The following is a 17,487-nucleotide window of genomic DNA, read 5'->3' as shown; positions in this document are numbered from 1 at the left end:
TGTGATAACCTATTTAATGTGCATGATAACCCATAAAAAATGCAAAAGAATGTAGCCTACTTCCCTCAACTTGAAACAGGACAGCAGGTAAAACATTTAAAAATCCTCGTCCAAACCCAATAAATGCATCGCACATTTGTACTGAAATTCTGTGAGTTACGAGTATCGTTTTATCCTGTTCGGTAAAGGAGCAGTAGTACGCTAGTACCAGTAGTAAAAAAACGTGCGAAGCGTGCAAAAGCAAAAGCGCTGCATACGTGGGCCCGCACCACCGCACGTCCCCCCCCCCCCCCCCCCCCCCTCCCCTTGTCCGAGATTAGCGTTTTATCGCGAGAGCCCAGTATAGAATCCGTCCAAATCCGAAAACCACGCGACCCAACCCAAAACGAAAAAAAAAAAAAAACAGCCGGCGAAAGTGAAACAAGAAACCGCCCCCGGACAGAAACCACCACCACCACCGCGGCGACGACGACGACCCTCCCCTCCCCCCTATCGTCATCCTCGCGATCGCGCATTCATCCGCACGCCGAAATAACCTAGACCAGAAAACGACCAACCAGAGGTGGGAGAGGGAGGGAGCAAGTCTCCGATGGTGGTGGTGGTGGTGGGAGGAGGAGGAGGGGTGAAGAAGGAGGAGGAGGAGACGGAGGAGGCGAGGGGTGGTGGAGGCGGAGGCGGCCCCGCGGGGGCGTGGGGGACGTGGGAGGAGCTGGTGCTGGGGAGCGCCGTCATCCGCCACGGGGCCGTCGCGTGGGGCGCCGTCGCCGCCGAGCTCCGGTCCCGCTCGCCGTGCGCCTTCTCGCCTGAGGTCGGTGCTCTCAACCCTAGCCCTCCTAGCAGTGGTGCTTACAACTAACCAGCCGTGGCCTGTGGGTGTAATGTTGGTAGGGTGTGCGTTAGGGCATGAATTTAGGGGGTGCTGAAGTGCGTATTACCCTCGCTGGGAGGGTTTGGCACATTTCCGTCGAATGGTATTAGATCGTGATTTTAGAGATGCTAGGAGTGTGTGCGGTTGTGTTGCTTGGACAAGAACGAGCTCTACATTCCAAAAAACCAAATGTTAAGGAACACATGCGCAATTTTTTACTCAAAACAAGGGAATGAAATAGAAATGTAACCTTACAGCCATTGGCCTTACAGTAAAAGCACCCATTGCATGTCTTGTTCTTGCTTTGATACCAAAGTTTGTTCAATGCCAAGGGTAATTTGTCTTACACTTGTGTCAGACTAATCTGATGCCATGCTGTTGTTAGCTCATACCTTCCTTAGAATAGTTTGGGTATGTGAGAGAGGCAGAGAGCATTGAGCCCATTGTCTGAAACATTTCGGACCCTAGTACAATCAGTTTTACAGATCAAATTGTTTGTAATTTCCAAAAAGAAGCAATGCATTTTAACTTCCTGCTTATCTGATGCCTACTGGAAGTTATGGTTCATATTTCTTATTTGATCTTAGAGTTTCCATACTAATTATGGACTTACCCATTCTTGTTTGCAGGAATGCGAAGCAAAATTTTCAGAGATACAAGCACGCTACTCTGCATGCGAGTAAGTGTTGCATCATTTTTTTGATGTTGTAGCAGCTTGTCCACATGAATTCAGTCTTACAATATATTTTAGTAAGTATGTGATGCTAAATTTCTAGGCTTAAACTTCAGCTAGATGAAATTTCAACCTGCGTTGAGTCTCCTGTCTTGCCTAATATTTTTTCATCCAGGAGCTGGATAAACTCTGATTCTAATTACACAATATACAGCATGGTGTCTCATGGCACATAAAATCTAATTATATAAGATTTGTACCTTATGTTATTTTCCTTTTTAAAGTTGACCTATGAATTTTAGTATCTATCAATTAGTATTACAGCAGGCAATTCCGTCCTATTCTCTAATGCAGTTTTCCAATTAGGACAAGTTTGGGTGGTAAAATGGTGTTATGCTATCCAGGAGTGAACTGGCTTAGATTTTGGATATTGTTGTATGAGAGCGTATAGGCACCCAGCTGATATTAATTTATGATCATGTATGGCTAGCTTTGGGATCATTTTCATGAAATTCAAAAAAAAAAAAAACAAGAAGACTCTTAAGGCCCTATTTGTTTCCACTTAGGATTGTTATAATCTAGATTATTAAGTTGGATTACTTGAGATGGATTATTGTAAGCTGAAGTAGGTAATGCATGGCAAGCTGGGTAATTAATTTAAAGTGCTTCAGGGGCGTGTCTTTAGGCACTCAATAATCTGGAAAAAGTATCCTTGGAGGAGCTTATCAGATTATAGTAATATGGGGCTTTAGATTATAATAAGCTGACTGTTTGTTTCAGATTATTTCTATAATCCAGATTACAATAATCCTAAGCTGAAACAAACAGGACCTAAGTTACCTAAAGGAATAGTTTCAAATTGCGCAGTCAAGTTAAAAGATATTTTAATAAGATGTGCTGTTTTAAGTTATTCTTCTCAAGTTCAGCTTTAACCTAGAGTCAATATACCCTGTATATTTCAACTGGCTGTGGTCTAATACACACAGTTTTTTTATTCTGCAGTAAAATAACTTACCTGTTGATAGAACATATTATGAATATTCTACTTGCTTCTTTACAGTGCTTGGTTTGAGGAGCTCCGTAAGAGGAGAGTTGCTGAACTAAGAAATGAGCTGAAGAAGTCGGAAAATTTTATTGGGTTAGTGTTAATGTTGTTACCTTTCAGTATATGCCTTGTTCTTGATCTTCTTTTTAACATTTCAAATGTAATTTCCTAATGATTTAGTTTGGATATAAGACCTATCATTAATAGATTTTAGTATTCATGTCTGTGTTGAAGAATGAAGACAATTGAAACTTATTTCAGAAAATGGTCGTGCCATCTGGCTGTAGTCTTCTGGACACTGAACATTGTGAAAATTTGTTTCCTTTTTCCTGTTCCAGATCCCTGCAGTCCATGATCAAAAGCCTCAGCAATAGCAAACATGATGATGGCAACTCCGAATGTCACACTAGTCATACTGAATCATGTTCACATAATGAAAACGCAGCTGATACCAATTCCTCAAGCAAAGAGTTGTCCAAAGACAGGTCATCCGCTGCTAGTTTTACAGAGGAAGCAAGCAACAGTCAGAAATCTGAAAAGGCGCAACACTGCAGTACTGATTCAGTTCAAGTGGACAATGCTTCAGCAGAGACTTCGGCAAAACCCCTTGTTGAAAAAAAGATTTGTGCTGAAGATGGTTTGCTTTGGGGCTCTAGAAAGAAAAGGGGTGTGAGGGAAAGGAGGGTTCTTCTGATGGCTGATGATAGTTGCAGGGCTGGCGAGAATACATCTACATCATACGCACAGAGAGATGGTTACTCTGAAGGCTGTGCAAAGAAGGGCTTGAAAACTCCTAAGGTAGAATCTAATGTGTCTGTGGGTGAGAGGGCAAAACCAAACTTGGCAGAGATTTTGAAAAGTATATCCACTCAAAGTGACTGTTATATGCTGCAACGCCGACTTGATATCCAGGTACGATGGATCATATATCTAGTGGATTCATCCGCCTTTGTTTCATCCAATGTTTTCAAGTCATCCGATTAGTCGCGATTAATCATGATTAGTCGTCCTTATCGGTGATCTGACCTCGATCAAGGAATCCGGCTCGATTAGCTCGACTAGAACCCTGGTCGTCCGACTAGTCGTCGACTGATCGTGATTAGTCGTCTGACTAGGGGGTGGACGACCAGGTCCGAGTTGCTTCCTGGATAGGCCTACTTTTGGCCATAGCCCATTAGGGTTAGCAATATATTGCCCATTGCCCAGGACTTAACCCATCACATGCCTGTCACCTGTTCTCTTCTTATTTTCTCGTGGCAGCTTGGCTTGATCATGATATAATGTGTATATATATAACTATAGATCATGATAGTGTGTGTGTATATATATATATATAACTACATATAGGAATATATATTATATATTATGTATATGTCCTGAAATATACTAGAAAAGTATATGAACGACCAGGATCGACCAGACTCAACTAGTCGATCTGGTCAACGACTAATCGCGACTAATCGTCTGGTCGGTTCCATGGCGACTAGAGTCGACTAGACGACTTGAAAACATTGGTTTCATCAGTGCCGCAGTTTCTAAACTATTAGTCTTGTACTTCTGGAAAAATGATTAGATTTGAACGCTGTTCTGATAGTATCAAGCAAATCAAATATTTATGGATAAGAATTTTTATATACATTTTAGTGTAGTCAAAATATGTAAAGTATACATGTTTATATTGTTTGCTCTGGAATAAACATTCAGTGCATTTGTGTGGTTTATATACATTTTGAGATGAAAAAAAAATAGCATAGACTTCTATGTTTACACTCTTATCTTATTTATCATTTTCGCTACATCTGCAGCGGAAGCGGGCTAGATACAAGAAGATGATTCGCCGGCATATAGACTTCCGTATCCTTCATTCAAAGATCAAGAGTGGTGCAACTTCTTGTACCAAGGAGCTTCTAAGAGACATTCTACTGTTTGTCAATAATGTGCTTGCCTTCTACCCAAAGGCTACATTGGAGCACATGTCTGCAATTGAACTTCGAAATATTGCATTCAAAATAGTGCAAAAGAGCTCAGGCATGCCCTCTAAGAGTTGTGGAGTAACAAGGACAGCTAGTACCCCTTTAGTGAAGAAGAATACCCGATCGGTGCAGGTACAGCCTGGAAATCATGGGCCTCGTGATGCAAAGAGAAGTAAAGTTTCTTCAAAGGAGACTGGAAGTACTGTCAAGCAGATCGAGGCCAAGGGATCGCGTGGTGATTCATCAGTGACAGGTAATGCAAAAACCACACAGAGAAGTCCACCGGCCAAGAAGAGAGGTGTTGGGCGACCTCCAAAGAATGGGCAGAAGCGTGCTGCTGCACAGCAAGATAGCCCTAACAAAGGCAGGAAGAAGAGCCGGCGCTGATCTTCGTTTCAATGCCCAGATAGACAAAACTGTGTACAGGCAGCGTATAGCGAGACCTCATAGAGTCGTCTATTTCAGTGTTTACTTGTTTACCTGGCAAAGACTAGGCCGGAAATGTTGTCGCAGGGAGTAATAGGGTATTTCTTGTGTCTTTTTTATAAGAACAGATAGAAAGGAACTCTCATCTTCATAGACATTAGTGTAACTAGTAGGATATATGTATCTCTTGCTATCTGCAATGCTGATAGTTTCTTGATCAAATGCATACAATTGCAACAAAAGAAATTACCATCAAATTTTGAACTTTTATGTACTTCCATGATTAGCACCATCTCTGTAGGTCTTCATGGGTTCCTTGCAAATTTGTTGCTCGTGAATGATGATCTCCACCTGACAGGCTCTAAAGTAACAGCATCTGGATATTGATGCAAAAATGCCCATCTCAAAATTAGACATCTCTGTTTAAAGTAGAGACTAAGATTAATGAGAGAATACTTTATTGTACCATGATAAACGAAGAATAAATAAATATGGAAGAGTAGATGTTAGGCGGTGTAGGAAAAAAAACAAACAACATATTTACAAATGAGAAACAATTTATGAATAAAACTTTTATATATATGCTCTGCGATCTAGAAGCAAATATTGCAATGTAAACTACCATAAAGAAATCCAAAATCAACTCTAAATTCAAAGTTGAAAAATTAAAAATTTTACTTTTAAACATAAGCAGAAATAAAAATATGAGGTATTAAGATGGAAAGAACTTTGATCATGAAGTGATTGATAAAATAAACAACTGATGCTAAAAATACTTATATCATAGGATAAGGTTTGAATTTAAAAAATATATTTTAGGACGGAGAGAATATACTCCATCCATTCCAAAATATAAGACAAAATCACCTTATATATAAAGACCAATAAATATTTAATCATATATTTACTTAGTACTGACCAATCAATGCATGCTATTTATTTTTGCTTTAATTTATTGTTTTACCAATGCATGTAGTAATGTAATTAATAGTGTCTTAAATTTTAGAACATAGGAAATAGTTGTCTTATATTTTGGAATGCATGGAGTAATAAATTACAGCAGGTAGCTGCTTTGATTAGAGTCTTTGACTTTGCTTGTGGAAGCTTAAGATTCTAAGAAGCTTAATCTAGAAAAGTAAGTTTTTCAGCTTTTGTCTTCAATTTATTTTCTAAAATCTACGTGACTATAATTTCTCATAAGCTAAGTATTGTTTAAGTATTATTTAAGAGAACATCTAGCTTACAATGATTATGTACTCCACCGTCCCGTAAAAACCAAACATAAAGAAAATATGGTCCCTTCTAGTACAATAAATATGAACAATAATTTATCTAGATTCAATAAATCAAGAGGAGTCGTTAAACCAACGCCATTGGCTACGTTCTCCACCCCTTTACTAACCCCATATTCCCTCATTTTTCATGTATGTGCTTACCAAACTGCTAAACGATGTACTTTTTACAAAAAAAAAGAAAGTTGCTTTAAAAGATCATATTAATATATTTTACAATTTTTACAATTAATAATTAATTAATCATGTACTAATATATTATCACGTTTTCCGCGCTGGATAACTAACACCCACTCTCCCTCAAACGAACATGGCGATTGTCGTTTATCCGGCCCACAAAATTAACCAATACGTTGACGAGCACGCCCGGTTTGCTTCCCTACTGTAGTTGGCCACACGCGGGCCATTTAGAGCGGGTACAATAGCAGACTATAAGTCAGCTATAAATATATTTTAAAAGATAAGAGGTGAGAGAGAATAGCAGCGAGCTACAGATTTATAGCCAGCTGCAACACAGACTCTAAGACATAATGTGTGTATGGCTGGTGGAACGAGAAATATGAGATTTTGCCACTGCTTAATGTTGGATTCGATGGTATGCCATCCCATAAATGGGTTTCGATAAAGAGTCGCACTTAAGTGGGTGGACTTTGATCTTTTGCCAGTTTTGTCCATTTATACATTTTAGATGTATTTTTGGTAGAATTTTAGGATTATGTGACCGAATTGCCCCTGCCACGTTCTTCCTCCCCGGATCCATCGCCGTCGACACTGCTGCTCCGATCTGGTCCATCGCCGCATGGCCAGATCTGATGCCGCCCGCGCCATATCGTCGTCGCCCCGCCCGGGCCGCCACGCGCCAATGAGATGGGGACGGATGAGGCCAGATCCGCGCTCCCATGATGAGATCCAACGCCGCCCGGGCCCCCGCACGCCAACGAGATGGGGAGGGAAAAGGTTGGATCCGCTGCCGCTGAGACGGGAAGGGGTCCAGGGAGAGGGGACGACGGTAGAGGGAGGGAGGGGAGGCCGGATCCACCGCCGGCAGGGCCGTCGCCGCCACTGAGACGAGGATGGGGAGGGGACGGTGCTGGAGGGACGGAGAAGGGAGGCCGGATCCGCTGCTGGCCGGTTCGTCGCTGGTGAGACGAGGACAGGGAGGGGGCGGCGTTGGACGGAGGGAGGGAGAGGGGATGCCAGATCCGTCGTCAGCTGGCCAGTGCCGCCATCTTCGAGCCGGGGGAGGGTCTTCGAGTCGGGTGACCGCTGGCAGGGGGAGGCGTGGCGGCGATGGAGGGTGTCGACGAGCTTCGAGTCGGGAGGGGCATCGCCGGCTGGGCAGGGCGTCACCGGTGGCGCGTCGTCGCCGCCGGCCATGCATGGCGAGCGCTCCGTCGCCTCCTCCTGGCTCTTGCAGAACAGCAAATGAGAGAGAACGAAACAGGAGCAACCCAGTCACACAATCCCAAAATTTTACCGAAAATACATCTAAAATGTATAAATGGACAAAAATGGCAAAAGATCGAAGCCCACCCAGTTAAGTGTGGCTCTTTATCGAAGCCCATTTGTGGGATGGCATAACATCGAAGCCAACATTAAGCGGTGGTAAAATCTCAAATTTCTCCTTGTGGAATATGATAATATATGTTTTGTAGGTAACTTTTATATGAATTGATTATTAGATTGACTAGAGATGATTTGGAGCTAACATTTGGTTATACTATTGAACTTGCGTGGAAGAGTCAACTGTTGTCTCTTGCCTAGGTTTATATGGTATCGGTAACTAAGCGAGATAGGCGTGGGAATAGGAGATGGATGGATTGATTTTTTGTCTTCTCTTTCTCCACCTTGCCACCATGATGACGTGGACATGTTATGAGATAGCTTATATGGCACCATTAGAGGAGGCCTTATAGTTCTACATAGGCCACTTTATCACTGGGGAAGGAAACATTAGGGAGTAGAATAGTATGTGTTACCTTTAGCCCTAAGGAGTATCCATATGGATTAAAATATATTATTGTGAGAGATATGAATATTGGATGAGATTTAGGGCATTCCCAACCCATAACACTAGATATGGTTTCTATAAACTTTTCATCATCAAGAAACTAGTACTAGACACTACTCTTCCATTGCAAACACTACTATTCCACACTTAAATTTAATGCTACTTATCTTACATGATATCTTGGATGTTGTGTAGAAACCATGTCTCACATGGTTTCATTCTCTTTCCTCACTTATTCACTTGCCATGTCATCTTTCATCCTATGTGACAACTTATTTAATACTATGGACGTTATCCTAGTCATTGGGCTGGTAATGCTCTTACGGAGCATGTCTACTGCTATCTTTATATATATTTACCGTATACGTGTCATGCTCGGCATTATAGCCCATACGCAACCCATTTAGCGCAGTCGCAGCGAGCCCGAGGAGGGGCCAGCCAACAAACAAACCATGCGGAAAACCCGGTCGCCAGCGGCGGCCGACCCAACCAAAAAGACAAAAAAAAGCCGGGCTGCACCTGCCGTTCATCGTTCGCAGCTTCGCATCCGTCGCCATCACGGCAAAATCCCCCTCGCGCACCTCGGGCCCCTCCGCCGCGCGGCGCAAGCCAGCCAGCGACGCCGCGGTGGTGGGCGGTGGAATCTTCTGGGCGAGGCGCGCCACCCGTCTCCTTCCTCTGAGCCCCCCTCTCTGACCCCCCGCCGCGCCGCTGCCGTTGTTGCTCCATTCCGCCCGCCCGTGCTCTGTCTGCTGCTCTCCCTTTCCCAATCTTCCACTAGAGAGAGAAAAAAAAAGATTATTTCTTCCCAACCACTAACAACATCACCGCCGGGCTATTAACGCGCGCGCCGCCCCACGAGACGCCGCGCCTCCGCCTCCGCGCGTCTGTCCTCCGTCGATCTCCGGCGGCTCCTCGTCCTCCAGACGCGCGTCCGCCGCCGCGCACGGCCACGGCGGTGAGTGAAGTTCTCTCCTTCTCTCTGTTGTGTGACGTTTTGCGCGCAGCAACCTACTTAGATCGTCGTTATGCTCCGTCGATGGCGTTCGGAGGTCTTTTCTCTCCCCCCCCCCCCCCCCGATCGCGCGCTGGTTGCGTGGAGTTTTCCCGGCGAGCGCTAGTGGAGCTGCGACCGGAGGATCGCGCTGCCGAATGCCATTACGTCAGCAAGCACAGCGTGTTTATTTCCTAGTCGCCGATGCATTATCATTCCCACCCATGCTTCATCGCGCGTCTCGTGTGCTTGTGCCATCTCGACTCCAGAGAAAAAAACAAACCAGCAATTCCGAATCGTATCGCGTCGCGAATCACGCATGACGCATACAATATATTTTCAGCTTTCCCGTTCATGTCTACTTCCTTAAATTTCCCCCCTTTTACCTGCAATCCGAGGGAAAGCAGATGCTAAAGCTAGAACCTTTTTTTTCCCTCCTTTTGTTTTGTGAGGTGTGCATCCAAATTCATGTGACTCCTCATTTCTCTGCGAGGGACCACTAGTCTACACTCCACGAGGTGTCATGGGAGGGATCATGCAGTTAACATTTTCACCCAAAAGAAGTTCTGACTTTTTCCTTTCTCATTCTCTGCATACAGGATGCGAATTGATCAAGCCTTTCTTCTTCAGTCCGTCCTTATTCCACATATTTAGTTAGTAGTGCCTTGTAGATAAGGTGAGTTCGCTTGTGCTGTTTTATTGGTTCATTTATGGTGAAGTATATGCTTGCCGAACTCTCTAAGCTAGCTCAGTGCAAAGTGATGAATGATGATACTACCCACTTGATTCCAGAGAATGGTAGCAGGAGAGATAGCTGGTCTAAGATGAGACTGCGGTTGCATCTTTTGGTTCTTTGCTTGGTCATTATATTTCTGGTTTATAACATGGCGAGTTACCAACATAGACAGACAACGGTAACACTCATCTACAAAATGTCTCCCTGTAGTTTGATTGACATATATAACTGTTCTGATTATGAATTATTGCAGTTGGAAGCAAAATCTCGCCCATTTGATACAATTACGGTATGGGAACCAATTAGCTCCACTAGAACTCTGTGTTATGTTAATCTGAAAACAGGTTTTTATTTGTTGCTGGGACACTGATGGTCTTCTATGTAAATATTTAGGTGTCTGACAAAGTGCCTGGTAAGGTGCCTAAAAGATCTGCTGATAGGGTTGGTTTTTTACCTCATGGTATAGTGGAACCTTACTCTGACATGGAGTTGAAGCCATTATGGCTCACAAGAAGTGCGCAATCGAAGGTCATTTGAACCAAGCCTATTCTTGTCTAAAGAGCGTTGCTCAGTACTTACAATACATATGTCGGTTCTGTTTTGGCTCTCATACCTAATAACAGCCTTGTTGCTCCACCTCTCTGAGTACAAGACCTGAATATCTAGTTATCTGATACTTAGCAAATTCTGCACCAGCAGGAATCTAGCCAGAATGATCGGTGTTTGATTGCCATCCCTGCTGGTATAAATCAGAAAAAAAGTGTGGATGCTATTCTGAAGAAGGTACTTAATTTGCTACCCCAGTAAGTGATAGTTTTCTCATATGATAATAACTCTTGAATGTTCAGTTTCTTCCAGAGAATTTTACTGTTATGTTGTTCCATTATGATGGTAATGTTGATGGTTGGAACGATCTACCTTGGAGCAGAAGTGTGGTACATATATCTGCTTCTAACCAGACAAAATGGTATGGCATCTTTCTGCACATCCTCTATGAGAAGAGCCTAACTCTGAGTGCTCTTAACCTTGCGATCTACTGATCTGGCATAATCTTAATTCAAGACAAACTAATGAGGTATCTGGTTTTTAGGTGGTTTGCAAAAAGATTCCTTCATCCTTCTGTTGTCTCCATGTATGAGTATATATTTCTTTGGGATGAAGATCTGGAAGTAGATAACTTTAATCCAAGGAGGTATGGTATTTCAGAAAGTAACTTGGTGTTGATTTTGAGCCTCACATGGCCTAGCTGTTGATTTTGACAGAAGCATTTAACCATTCCGAGTCCATTATATTGAATTCCTTAACCCTGGTTCATGAAACTTTGTATAAAATTGTCAGTGCATCTTTTAAATGTATAAGAATCAACTACTGACTGAATGGTATGTATTTGGCAGCAAAAGTTAGTCTAGAAAATAATGTGATCTAGTGATGATTCCATTTAGGACTTAGGAGGAATCTGTCGAGAAGATGCATCTTATGCTAGTTTCCTTCCTAATTGCTCCCTGTACCAAATTCTAGCGTTCAAAATTTATTCCAAAATATAGCAACTTCTCCATATACTCCCTCATCTCAACCAATCACAACCATGTCATTTAATTTCTTCACCTACTCCTCTCAACCAATCACAACCATCCAACATTTAATTTCATGATTCTCCTCAATCCCCATGAAAAACTCCATAAGTGCTTATATTTTGGTATGGAGGGAGTATTTTAGTTTATTCTATACAGCAACTGTGCTAACGCAAGAATTTCATGCAGATACTTAAATATAGTTAAATCAGAAGGGCTGGAGATATCCCAGCCAGGTCTTGATCCTAAATTGTCTGAAATTCATCATCGGATAACTGTTCGTAAAAAGGGTTGGAGTTTTCATAGGTAACCATTTCATGTACAACATTTATTTTCTTAATTTATTAACTAAATCAAACAACATATGTACTTTGATAGAAAAGTTAATCGGGGAAATAAAGATTGTTCAAAAGAGGGACCGCCTTGTTCTGGGTATGTCTTCTTTCTCGAATTATATCATTATATGACAGCTACTTCACTGAGTAACTGTTTGCATCGATTACTTTACTGTTTGTTTTAGTCCAGTACAATAGTATTGTCTTACTGCATAGTAAACACAGAATCTACATTTCTGTTACTTAGCAACAAACCTATATCACATTTTGCTTTATGTAACAATTATTTGTCTATAGATGGGTTGAGGGCATGGCACCAGTTTTCTCAAAATCTGCTTGGCAATGTGCTTGGCATCTTATCCAGGTAAGGGTTGTATCTTTCAATGAGGTGTTGACCATATCTCATATTTGAATATACAATAGAACCTGGCTATAAACTGTTCTTCTGAATACTTAATTCGAGGGCAGAGTAATACAAGATGGAGTAGGCCTCAGAGACCCATTTGTGTGGATACATGAAATTTTGAGCCAGCAATTTCTATGAATATCCAACCTGTTTTGTATATAAAAAGGGCCGGTCTGGGCCTGAATGATATCCTTTGATCCCCCTTTTGGCAGAACTGGTGTATGTAACTGCTCATACATGCAAATATCAAATCTTGGATGACAGGCAGAGAGGGAGGGAGGGAGAAAAAGTTGCCTAAAGAAGACAGTGGCTTTCATTAACCGTGCAGATAGATGTTATAACTAGTCTTTTTGGATCTATCTTTTCTATATAAAAAAGTTAAAATCTCCATGCTTCCACACTAGCAAAATGCTCGAATCATAATATTTATGTGGTTCTGGTGCTCTTAGTTTTATATTTGTTTAGGAACTCACTAGAATGCATGTACATACTCCCCAAGCTACTAATGCGGCAGTTGTGTCAGAAAAAGGACCAAGCCACAATAAATTCATAGTTTATCATAGAAAAAATGACTTGTCGCCATAAGGAATTGGCATATAATCAACCTAATTTTGCAAAAATACCCAGGTCAATTTACCTGTTTACCACAATCTGGAACTTATCTTTTGTCTTTTAACTAATAGACTTTTGTGGACTACTGCAGCCACTAATATATCTGTTTTAATTTTTTACAGAATGATCTTATCCACGGATGGGGCATTGATTACAAATTTGGATATTGTGCTCAGGTTTGATGTTGCTTTTAAATAGCTGTCATTCTTTATATTTAAAGTATAGCCAACACATAGGCATTCACTATGTAGTGTTCTAGTCCATGTCTATTGTCTAGATTGAAATTACTTTTGCAAGGTTAGGGATACTGGTAGCTTTTCCTTCACTCTTCAATTTATTAACTGACATTTCAATATAACAATACTTTTACCTTACTTCCAAGTTCTGACTATACTTCCTTTTTTACTGTTTTTAGGGTGACAGAACAAAGAACATTGGAGTAGTCGATAGTGAATATATAGTTCATCGAGGGGTACAGACATTGGGAGGTTCTTCGTCAAAGGTTTGTACAAGCTATTGTTTTTGTTCTGCATGGCAATCTCCAACAGACCATATATAAATGCCTTTGGTGCACATATAAGAAGCAAACACATCAATTTTTTCACTGCACTCTTTCATTTTGTTGAGTTTTAATTGCATTGATGCTCATACCCATACAGCCATAGCTTGTTAGCAAATAAGAATTTGGGGAGCTGAAGATGCCCTTGTTATTGATAATTTACTAGAGTGTTGAGTATATAGTGACATGAATACATAGGACTAATGACTGAAATGTTGCATGTGATGATTGACTAGTAATTACCATTGGGTGGAAAGTGTATCATGCATGACAATAGAGATATGATCGTATAAAATTTAGAGATGGTATCATTCTTAACTCTTAGTTATATACACTATATTGCATCTTAATAAATGTTTTTATATGTTAATTTGTTCTAAATTCTGGTATCAGCGAACCCATGGAAAAAACATTGATCCACATGGCCAGACAACTGTAGAAGCGCAACAAGTATGGTCTTTCCCAGAGCCTTGTACTGCACATTATAGTTATATTTCTTTATGCAACCTCTCCATAATGCATTCTGTTACTTGTAAACAGGTGAGGACAGGCCTTGATATGCGGACAAAGGTGAGCTAAGAAACTTCAATCTGGGCACTGCTTCCGTACGACATGCATTTCAATGGCAAATATGACCCAAGCTAAAACGGTACAACCAAGAGTTGGAACCAAAATAAGCATAATCACTGATTTTCATATGTAAATTAAACACTTACCTGCGGTTAAGACTACCAAGTCAAGCGTTATTTGGCAATTTACCGTAATTTGAACTTCTTTCAAGAATTCACAGAAGGTTTACACATAATTCTATTGTATTAAGATGGCCATGATTTGTTTGCCCTTGTAGGTCAGGAGAAATTCACGATTGGAGCTTCGGGATTTCCAGAAGCGTTGGGAGCGGGCCGCTAGGGAAGACAGAGCATGGGTTGATCCATTTGCTCGCTCCCGAAGAAAAGGGAAGAAAAATGATAAACAGTAATAGATTAGCTAATGTCTCGATTATGATGAATTGTATTTTTTGCATCGCCAGTTTTGGAGCGTAGAGTATTCGATCACCAAATTATGTGCAGAAAATGTGAATTCTTTACATGTGATATCTACATATTTATCAAGGCAACACACATGATGAAACTCTGGAAAAGGTTGAGCAGGTTATGTGATGGTGAACTGAACACTTGCCTAAGAAACTATGGCGTGCTTAATGTTTGGCTTGACAGTGTAGCGACCAGCCAAACATGTCTGTGGTGCTGAATCTTTTTTACTTGCATGGTCTGGTACATCCTCTTCGAAGTTGAAACTGACAAGGTTCCTGCTACTCAACTCCCTATGTCCCACTATGTTACACGGATGCTGTTCGGATCAGCTGTCGTTGGGCCGAAGCAGGGACAAGACGCAAAAACGTGCGACGCTGTCGACCTGTCAGATTAGTTGCTCGCTTGTTAATCATGAGGGCAATGAACATTGTGGTGTTGGTTTTGTCCTCCCTCTGCAGCTGCACATTTGCACGCTTTTTTTTTTACATTTGACCTCTTTAAACCTTATTTTACAATTAGACTCCTAAAACTTAATTTATGAATGGATATTCTTTTTCTCGGCGTCAATGGTACTGTTACCGTGGTCTCCGCCATGGCGCGGTAACAGTAGGGGCGGTGTGCCTAAATGAAATTTGGCCGAATTAAAAAGGAGAAATTTTGGAAAAAAATTATATATGTGGTAGATAACGATTTGTAGAGATGTTTGGTGAAATAATAGATGAAATAAACATTTTTATATGCAAGAGAATGAGAAAATTGAATTTTTGCCTTAAAAGCCATTGATTTTTTTTTCTTGTTGATGTAGAGCTGAGATTTGTGAATATTTTGAATATGTTTGTGAGGTTAATTTGTAACGTACTTAAATTTGCTGATTTTCATGTGTAATAGTATTTGTTGTAGGAAAAAGGTTGTAGGAAAAATGTAAATTGGAGTTGTTAGTTAGTAGGTGAATTATTTGTAGGCATATATGTTTGTACTTTATAGGGAAAATGTTGTAGTAAAAATGAAAATAGTAGTTGTTAGTTACAATATGAACTGTCATATATATTAAGTGTGTTCTATATTAATCGGCAATCATCTATACATAGGTCATACATACATGATCTTTGCGATGTCCCTAATTTAATAGAGGTCATACCAAAATTTTCTCTTTTTTCAAATAATATATCATAACTGTTACAACTATATATAGTACTTATTTTCTATTATTTTATAATTCACACTATTTTTGTGATTTCTTTTTATTTTTTAAACCTCGAATTGCACTGCGAACGGTTTTATCAACAAACTTCATTTTTTTTATGCAAAGCCGCACTGTTATTGCCATTTTTTATTTTTGAATTTAAATTTGCCATAGCTTTCATGATATCTGCAATAACCATGCAGTTATCGCGACTCGGCTGTCGGTCGGTTTTTACCCGTCCGACGGTAAGATGAACCTTAGTTTTTGGCACCGAGGTCGAATGGCACCAACACCTTTGCCCTCACAATCACTAACATGAAGGGGGTTGCGTTGAGGAGCTATTTATAAAATAAGTTATTTGTTTATATCTTTACGAGGGTCTATCTATGAAAATAAGGGTATGTTTGGTTCCCACGAATTTTTTTAGTCTCTATCACATCGAATGCTTCGACACTGATTAGAAGTATATGAAATATAGACTATTAATAAAACCCATCTTATATTCTGAACTATTTTGCGAGACAAATCTATTGAGCCTAATTAGTCCATGATTAGTAAATGTGATGCTACAGTAAACATTTGCTAATCGTGGCTTAATTAGGCTTAAAAAATTGTCTAATGAAATAGCCTTTATTTATGCAATTAATTTTATCATCAGTCTATATTTAATACTTCTAATTAACATCCAAACATTCGATGTGACAAGAGACTAACAAAATTTCTGGATCCTAAATAGTTTGTTTGGTGTTGACCTTCTCCAGGTCGGTGGCTAGTGTATTAATTGCTATAGGAGTGAGGGTGTTGGTGTTAGTGATATTGATGGGAAAAGGCTATGCATACAATTTTAACGTACGGTTCGCATACAATCACACACTAACGATGGACTGCGTGAACGTGGCAAGAATACACTTTGCATACCAGAAGCCAAACAATAGTGGCAACCGTGACTGAAGCGTTTCGTCGTACCTCCATCGTAACAAAAAACGTTGTAAATATAGTGCCACTCATATTGATGCCATCATGTTGCGAAAAGTATTTTGCGCGTGCTCGCGAACACTCTCAATTCCAGGCCCACTCCGCCCACTCCGGGCATGAAGCCACTCAGCCCACTCCCAAAAGCCACTCAACCCACTCCAGAAGCAAACACGGTCCATCAATGTTTAAAGTATTTTTTTTACTTTATGCATATAAAGTTTACATGTATAAATTTATATGTATAAAATTTTTTATATATTTTAAGTTTATATCTATTGTTTTTTATGTACGTGTAATTCATATATATATATATAATTTGCATGTACAAGTTTATGTGTATAAAGTTTTACATGTGTATATATATATATATATAATTTTGCATGTATAAAGTTTATGTATATAAAGTTTACGTGTATAAAGTTTATATGTATAAATACGTGTAAAGTTTGTGTCTCTCTATATATGGCGACCATTACCCAGGCGATCGCTGGCGCGACACGCTCGCGAACGATCGCGCATTAGACCCCAATGAGGTTGGACATCAGCCCCAACTACATTAGCATTGAGAAAATGATATATTTATGGACTAAGTATTTAATGAGGGTTAACTTTTCGTTTTTAGAAAAAGTCAAACGGTATATTTATAAACGAAAAATAATTTATGAATAAAACTTGTATATGCATGTTAAATTTTTTGTCATAGTTTATTTAACATGTATAAAAAATTTTTATTTATAAATTATTTTTCTTTACAAATATGCTTTTTTGACTTTTTACGTAGAGAAACCAACCAT

The 17,487-nt window shown here is 40.3% G+C and overlaps 2 protein-coding genes across 3 annotated transcripts; both read left to right on the top strand.

Annotated features, from left to right (window-relative positions):
- Nucleotides 1-375: 375 nt before the first annotated feature.
- Nucleotides 376-5,256, top strand: LOC102704628. Its single transcript, XM_006657783.3, has 5 exons — nt 376-808; nt 1,498-1,547; nt 2,602-2,679; nt 2,925-3,498; nt 4,392-5,256. The coding sequence occupies exons 1-5, from the start codon at nt 590-592 to the stop codon at nt 4,944-4,946; spliced, it is 1,476 nt and encodes a 491-aa protein (XP_006657846.1). The 5' UTR covers nt 376-589; the 3' UTR covers nt 4,947-5,256.
- Nucleotides 5,257-9,205: 3,949 nt separating this feature from the next.
- On the top strand, nt 9,206-14,656 carry LOC102704159. Of its 2 annotated transcripts, XM_006657782.3 has the most exons (16): nt 9,206-9,246; nt 9,882-9,958; nt 10,075-10,196; nt 10,272-10,307; nt 10,412-10,546; nt 10,718-10,801; nt 10,867-10,985; nt 11,109-11,210; nt 11,779-11,895; nt 11,968-12,021; nt 12,222-12,288; nt 13,065-13,118; nt 13,358-13,444; nt 13,895-13,951; nt 14,042-14,071; nt 14,349-14,656. In XM_006657782.3, the coding sequence occupies exons 3-16, from the start codon at nt 10,107-10,109 to the stop codon at nt 14,478-14,480; spliced, it is 1,164 nt and encodes a 387-aa protein (XP_006657845.1). In that variant the 5' UTR covers nt 9,206-9,246; nt 9,882-9,958; nt 10,075-10,106; the 3' UTR covers nt 14,481-14,656. The 2 variants fall into 2 exon arrangements, with proteins under 2 accessions (XP_006657845.1, XP_006657844.2); XM_006657781.3 differs by lacking the exons at nt 9,206-9,246; nt 9,882-9,958 and having other exon boundaries at nt 9,972-10,196.
- The last annotated feature ends 2,831 nt before the right edge of the window (nt 14,657-17,487 follow it).

The sequence above is a fragment of the Oryza brachyantha genome, chromosome 7 (genome assembly GCF_000231095.2).
Source record: "Oryza brachyantha chromosome 7, ObraRS2, whole genome shotgun sequence".
NCBI classification, from domain to species: domain Eukaryota; kingdom Viridiplantae; phylum Streptophyta; class Magnoliopsida; order Poales; family Poaceae; genus Oryza; species Oryza brachyantha.
Note: the sequence above shows the minus strand (reverse complement) of the source record. Positions and strands in the feature narration are given on the sequence as shown.